General features: G+C 49.5%; 1 protein-coding gene across 1 annotated transcript; it reads left to right on the top strand.

The window, feature by feature from the left end:
- Window positions 1–5: 5 nt before the first annotated feature.
- RHOU (ras homolog family member U) lies at window positions 6–6,966 on the top strand (the record flags this gene model as incomplete). The annotated part of the gene is made up of 3 exons (XM_014950494.1): window positions 6–195; window positions 944–1,002; window positions 3,940–6,966. Coding segments are annotated over 3 exons (705 nt in total), but the record flags the coding sequence as incomplete, so codon positions are not given.
- Window positions 6,967–7,581: the final 615 nt, after the last annotated feature.

Here is a 7,581-nt window from a genome sequence, read left to right on the forward strand (position 1 = left end):
GGCGCTGCCGGGCGACGGGGACCGGGGCCGGGACCGCGGCGGGAGCCGGGGCCGGGGCGGCAGCCGAGCCGCGGCGCAGCATCAAGTGCGTGCTCGTAGGGGACGGCGCCGTGGGGAAGACCAGCCTGGTGGTGAGCTACACCACCAACGGGTACCCCACCGAGTACATCCCCACCGCCTTCGACAACTTCTCCGGTAAGCGCCGGGGGGCGGCTGCGGGCACCGGGGCGGCGGGAGGGGGGTGCTGCCGCCGCGGGGAGCGGCGCGTCCCGCCTGAGTCCCTCCGTGGCGGAGCTGCCGGGGAGGTGTGCGGGGGGTGTACAGCTCGGGTTATTTCGCTATTTATTTATTTGGGGGCAGGACCCTCCTCGGGCAGGAGCGGAGCCTGTTGGACGAGCCTGGCGGCACCGGCGGAGCTCCGGTGTAGCGGAGCCGGGCTGGCAGCCGGTGTGGTGCCCGCCCCTGCGGCCGCAGCCGGGCTTTGGGGGTGAGCTCCCCGCTCTCACGCTTCCAGCCCCGGGCGAGATGGGAAGGGGAGAGCTGAAACACTCGCCTCGTCTCACCATTGCAAAGGGGGGAAGTTCTGGGTTGTTCCTCTGGGCCGGGGTGCTGAAGATGTACCGGAGGGCGATGAACGCCGCCCGCCGGAGCAGCAGGAGACGTGGGGCGCTGGGCTGGCTGTCCCCGGTGCCGGCCGGGGCTTGGTGCCTCCTCCCTTGCGGTGACACGAATCGGAAAGCCCTGAAGGGCTTGTGTGTGCCCCAAGTGTTGGCGATAGACTCCCTTCCAGCTCTGTGAAGTTGTTAAATCTAAACTGATTGAAGGCTGAAAGAGCTGAGGGATGGGAAATCTTATTTTCTTTTTTTTTTTTTTTCCTTAACGGAAAACGTGTAAAGTTGGACTCACCACACTTTCCCCCCTCCCTCCTCCTTTCTCTCCAAAGCTGTGGTGTCTGTCGATGGCAAGCCGGTGAGACTCCAGCTCTGCGACACAGCTGGTCAGGTCAGTGAAGCCACTTACTTCATTTCAGTGACAGCGGGAGGGGCGAAGTTGTTGCGCAAAGTAGTCCGGCTGATGACTTCATGGGTTTGAAAGGAGTCCCAGTGTTTGATCATCTTAGTAAACTGTTATCATTTTCACTGCTGCTTAACCCATTGCGTTGCCTGGTGACGGGTGGGGGACGTACTGTGCCTCTGTGTAGGGGCTGGGGGCAGGCTGCTGCTCTGCTGGCTCCCACTGCCCCTCTGCTTAGCTGGGCTAGAAAGGCTGAATGTTTTGGGGATTCAAGGGCCACCTGGTTTTCTCTTTGAGCCGTTGTCACTGTCTTTATTGTTGCTAAATAACTGTGGGTTTAAGAATTATGGTGTTTGAGGTGTGCCAATGCAATGCAATCCACAGCTGTAGGTGTCCAGAGATAGAGACTGTTTTTGAAGGGGCAGAAGCTCAAGGGAGAAAAAAGTCCCATTGGGTGTTGTCTGTGGAGACTTCGTCTTTGCCACTCCCACTCCCTTTCAAAGTGCTCCTGCCCCAAAGCTGGGGTTTGCTGTACTCCTAAGTCCTGAAAGGTGGCTGGTGCCTGTCAGCTCCAGCTTTGCCCAATACGTATAAAGAACCCATTTCTTACCACCTTTTATTTTCTGCAAGCCCCTGGCTTGTTCCACTTTGAGCAATGGGTGACTGGCGACCCTGCTTGCCAGGGATTGAGTATAGGTAGCTAAAAGTAGCCAAAAGTATTTCACTCGTGTTTGAAGGCAGTGGGAGTTAGGTTCCTGCACAGCTTTGTGGATCTGGGTCTACGCCTTCACCAAAACCGCTCTGAAAAATCTCAGTGGCCTTAACACACAAACCTATTTAGATGAGTTGTAACTGGGCGCCCTACTTAGTAAAGGGGTTTGAAGGGCTGTGCAGTCCTAGGCAGCAGCGTGGGACTCTCATGTGCCCTACAAACTGAAGCTAAAATCGTACAAGCAGCCTTTGTGGGTAACGATACGAAGTAGAACAGCAGAACCTGCTGAAGAGACAAGGTGTTACTGCAAAGGCCATGGCTGTGCATGCTCATCTGCAGAGCGTGACAGGTGAAATTGCCACCAGGTAGCAGCCTGTGGACAGTCAGTGCCCGTGGAAGCAGCAGAAGAGACGGGCAGGCCCAGGCACCTCTTGCCTTCGCTGCTGTTAATGGTTAAGATGTTTGCTCTGGCTGCCCAAGCGCAGCCGGAATGGGCAGAGTCACTGCCTTAAAAATGAAGAGGTTATCTAAACTGACAGAAGTCGTACCAAATCAAAGCTACCTAGCTGGGTACTTTGGTTAAAACAGTGCTGCAGTGAGATGGCTGCTGAAATCTGCAGCAAAAAAAAAAAAAGCACTCCAGGCAGAGGGAAATTGTATTTCAGCATCACCAGCCTGAAGAGGTGCAGAGTCCTTGGAGGTCAGGTACCCACCATTGAAACTGCAGGAGTGCACTTGGAATATAAAAGGCGCTATTTCATCTGGGTTGAAACCCTTAAGATCTGGTTTTGGCTTTCAAACACGTTGAATTGAGCCCTTTTGAGGTTGCTCAGGTAGCAAGAAGAGGCAATTACATGGCGAGGTGCCTTTCTGTAAACGGCCCTGTGGTTCAGAGCGGCAGCTCGTGGTAAACGTGGGGTCTCTCAAGCCAAGTGGGGGGAGCCTGGTTCCCTCTGAGGCTTAATCTGAGAATCAAGAGAGCTAATGAAGCTTGCTTTCTTGACTCGTGTTGTATAAATCGCTGTCTCTCTCGGAGTAGCTGCTGGAAGAAATTCATTCAAGCGAAACGAGACTTCTGAGGCTTCCAGGGAGCTTTAAACTGCGTATCCTGGGCCTCCGGAGACTTTAAAGCAAAATTTCACATCTCGAAAATTAACATGGGACTTGCAATTCAGCAGTAAACTGCTGGTACCGGAGAGATGTACTTCCAATTCAGAGCTTTTGAGAACAGGGTCCGTTTTAATTAAAATGTCGCTGCCGCCGAGGCAAATCCTACCTGTTCAGGCTGCTAGTGTTACCCTGCTTTATCCTGCTGTCAGCATCAAAGCCGCCTGCCTGGAGTTAACCCTTACTTCTTGCTGCATTCTCTGCAGAGGATCAACATGCCTTTGTTACTGTGAGGCATTTGGCTTTCTTGTGGCTAGTTCCTGAAGCTGGAAAAGGGCCTGCTTTGCTTGCTTTGTACTAAAAGTGGGGGGAAGAAAAAAAATATGTAGCACTGGGAGGCCTGTTTACAGTTTGTTTGATGCGGCATGGGTGGGAGGGAAAGGTAAAGCTCTTACTCCATGCCATTGGCATGTTAAGTCCGCACATTGTGAGTCGTTATTGCTGCCATCAAATTTAAATCCCTGGGCACAATGGCAGCGAAATTATTCCCATATCCTGTAGGATGTTGTTAAGTAGTCACCAGTTGAAAGGATGCTTCCAGGAAAGGTAGCTTGCTGCCACTTGTCTGCTCTTGCCTGTATCTGGAGGTAGGGGTGTCAGCAGCTCATCGGAGCAGCTCACTGACTCGCCCCTGGGAGGTGGACTTGTAGAAAGTGCCTTCTCCCTCCCATACTTAGATTTTTGGCTGTAACCTGCTTCCCCCAGCATTGCTCCAGTACGATAGGGTAGAGGGCTAGTGCAAAAAGAGCAAAAATTGAACACTTGAAACAAGCTGTGGCATTAGTCAGAAAATCTCAGGTACATGGAGAAGCCACCACCTCTGTCTTGCATGCCTGATGGTGGCAGGGTGAGATCTCCAGCTGGGTACAGCCAACTTCTGCTCCTCGTGTTGGGTGGTCTGGGTGCTGATGTCAGGACGCCTCGCAAGATTACAGTGGCAAGTGATCCTTAGCTCCTCCAAAGATCAGCTAGGGAGTGTATTGGGATGTCCTCCAGGGCTGATGTGCTCTTTCTGTTGGGTGCTAACACGATTTCATTCCATGCAGGATGAATTCGACAAGCTCAGGCCTCTGTGCTACACCAACACGGACATCTTCTTGCTGTGCTTCAGCGTGGTGAGCCCCTCGTCCTTCCAGAACGTGAGCGAGAAGTGGGTTCCCGAAATCCGCTGCCACTGCCCCAAGGCGCCCATCATCCTGGTTGGGACCCAGTCGGACCTCCGGGAGGATGTCAAAGTTCTCATCGAGCTGGACAAGTGCAAAGAAAAGCCGGTCTCAGAGGAGGCTGCGAAGCTCTGTGCCGAGGAAATTAAAGCCGCGTCCTACATCGAGTGCTCCGCTTTGACTCAGAAAAACCTCAAGGAGGTCTTTGATGCCGCCATCGTGGCTGGTATTCAGTACTCAGATACCCAGCAGCAACCAAAGAAATCCAAGTGTAGGACTCCAGACAAGATGAAAAACCTCTCCAAATCCTGGTGGAAAAAATACTGCTGTTTTGTATAGGCGTTGCAAGGACCTGAGTGCTGCTCTGAGGAAATCAAATAGAGGCTATATTAGCTGAAATCTCATTCTGTGTCGTCCCGAGTGTATAGTGTAGATCTGTATGTATGTGTATATGTTGCTACTGGATATCTTGGTTGCCCTTTTGAGGGTGGCAGAAGGATTCTTAGTTAAATAATTGCTATAAATCAGGTCTGACATCCAGTTTTGTGACTAAAACCTCTCATTAAGGAAGAAGAGCATTACGTGTCTGTGAGTGTAGAAGGGTTTGTCCAAAGGATTTGGCTGCTTGTGTTGTAAGGTGTACCCGACGGGGAGGAGCACACTAGAGGCCTTTGCTGGCAGGGCTTCGGAGGAGGAACACGCAAGTAACGGTGGAAACGTAGAGCTCTGTACATGGACTATCAAAGGGAAAAATAACACTGTGCCTCCTAACTGACATTTGTAGCTTTAAAACCCCACTCCTGCTCTCTTCTCTGTGTCTTCCCAAGCAAATGCTCTTAGGCATTGCTCTAAAAAGGGTATGCGAGACGTGTAATCTATACGCAAATGCCACAGTTGGAAAGGTCATGAATATACCTTCAGCATGCGGTGAGGGAACCTAATCCCTTATGGAGCTGACATCTCGTTTGTCACCTCCTGACTTCGTGAAAGTCCTTTCTGTCCTCCTGCCCTTCCCAGGAAGCCGTGTGGAAGCCTGAGGGATATGATCAAGCTTTAACTCACTACCTTGAGCAGTGGCGATATCCTCTCTATTTTTGCAGACATGACGACAGTTCATCTATTTCAGCTGAAAGGAATGTAAATGCTGTTGTGTTGTGGTTTTTTTATTATTATTTTTTTTTTTACAGAGATGTAACAAATATTGATGCAGCACCATGTAAACCACATCTGGTTTTAAGTCTACAGCCAAGAATTTCAGGATGCCCCTCCTTACCTTTTAAGGCTGCTTAACAAATCGGGCAGATCAAGATTTATAACAAACCGGACTCTAGAAACTGAGGCTGCTGTGTCCTCTTCACGATGCTGTTTTCAAACAAGTTAACATTTCCCTTCTAAAGGCAACAGTCACTTCTTGTTGAATCTTGTCCAAACATAATCATGAAATTGGCTGAGGCCACCTCGGAAATTTAACCAATAGGGTTTTTTTTTCCCCCAGATCAGTCCAACAGATTAACTGAAACGTGCCTAAAATGTAGCTGAGTGATCAACATAGTGCAGAGTTGAGTGTGACCTATTCTCTGACTAAATCTGGTTCCTACTAAACTAAGCCTAATTCCAACCCCAGCGAGTTTGAGAGACCTGAGGAATAACGTGACTCTCTGCAAGAATTGGTATTTTAACTTATTCTGCAGAGAACATTTAGTTTGTGCTGTCTGTCTGTCTGCTTTTTTTATGGCTGTGACTATTTTTTTTCCCCTAGATACTTCAAGATCAGATTATATTCTTTTTTTCTTTTTTTTTTTTCCTTTGGCCATAGCCTTGAAGTGACCTTTTTCATAGTCTTAAACTAAAGTACAATGACAGAAAGCCAGAACCATTTTTTTTTCATCAGAAATGAATCAATGCCCGATAGAAAGAGGAACTGTGGAAGCCATTTGAGTTGATAAAGCCAACCACAGTTTACCTCGTGGCCTATTAAAGAAAATGACACTATGTAAATGGATTCTGGGCTGTGTTGGCATAGGCTCCACAGGCAGTATTTTTTTCCTCCTCTACAGTGAAATAAGCGCAGAATGGGTAATGTTCCATCGCTGAAAACTTGAAAATGGGATGGAAATCTTTACCTAGGGCCTGATTCAATAAAAATGTGTTGGCTTCTGCACTGGAACAGCCTGGAAAAACAATTTCCATAGCACAGAAGCTGGATGCATTTAACTTGATTGCATCTGGTTGGTAATGGTTTAATGTTTACTGGTCATGAAGTTAACATCTGAGCCTTTATACTTCTTACTCGAGTGCTTTGACAGGATTTCAGATATGCAGTCATACTGTCATCTTCAAGAAAAAACATGAAGCCAGATTTCTCTTGGGTACTTTGCTTCTCTCTAAAATGGTCTTAGTTGATCAAAAACGTGGGTTTGGGGAGGAGACAGGCTTGAATATGAGCAGCTTCCATTTGTGAAAAGAACAAAATTTCTTCTGCAAGATCATACTTCTTTGTATCACGCCATACTGGAAGCAGTAGGTTATATTTTATAAGCAGCCTGTTTCATAGTCTGGAGTAGCATTACTTTTAAATGTAGCCAGCTGTGACTGTTTCTGAAAATGTGATGTATATACAACTTGTTATAGCCCTTTACTAGGTGTGTGTAAACTGAGGTCTAATAACTTTACAAATACTGCTCTACATGGGGCTACACAGGGTCTAGGTTTTAGAAATATCACTTTTAAAATCACCAGTATTTTATGAGCGCAAGTGAGGGGGAGATGTCTCTATGTAGTCTATAATCTGATGTGCCTTATAAAAAAAAAACAAAACAACAACCTCTCTTCTGTTTTCTAAGTGTAGGCTATATTCTAAAAGAAATATTTCATGTGAGAATGATATTTGGAAATAAATTCTGACCTGTGTATGCGTCTGCCTCTGCTGCCTGCTCGGGGAGGCTGGAGGGCAATCCCTGGCTGTGCACCGGGGCTGTGCTCCCAGTGCCCCGGCAAAAAGCCTCTGGTTAAAAAACACAGACTTTCCCCCTGTCCTGCCCCATCCTCAGGGTGCTGGGCTGGGTGGGAACGGTGCCATGGTGGGCTTTCTGCTGCCCCGGCAGCACAGCAGCCTCTTGCTGTGGCCTGGCGAGGCATGGACAGGCTTCTTGTTCCTGGTCCCCCAAAGCAGGACAAGCGGCAGGAGGAGCACAGCCTGGCTGGGGGACACCATGACTGGTGGCATGGTGTTTCACCTGCCACAGGTTGAGCCATGTGTGTCCCAGGGGAGCCAGGGGGCATTTTGGGAAGAGCAGAGCTGGTTCCCTGGTGGCACCAAGGATTTTGTCACCCCCTCCCTGGGTCCTGTCCCTTGTGCTAGGGCCATGGACTGGTGGCATGGTGTTTCACCTGCCACAGGTTGAGCCATGTGTGTCCCAGGGGAGCCAGGGGGCATTTTGGGAAGAGCAGAGCTGGTTCCCTGGTGGCACCAAGGATTTTGTCACCCCCTCCCTGGGTCCTGTCCCTTGTGCTAGGGCCAAGGCA

Source organism: Calidris pugnax, unplaced genomic scaffold, assembly GCF_001431845.1.
Source record: "Calidris pugnax isolate Ruff unplaced genomic scaffold, ASM143184v1 scaffold24, whole genome shotgun sequence".
Taxonomy (NCBI): Eukaryota; Metazoa; Chordata; class Aves; order Charadriiformes; family Scolopacidae; genus Calidris; species Calidris pugnax.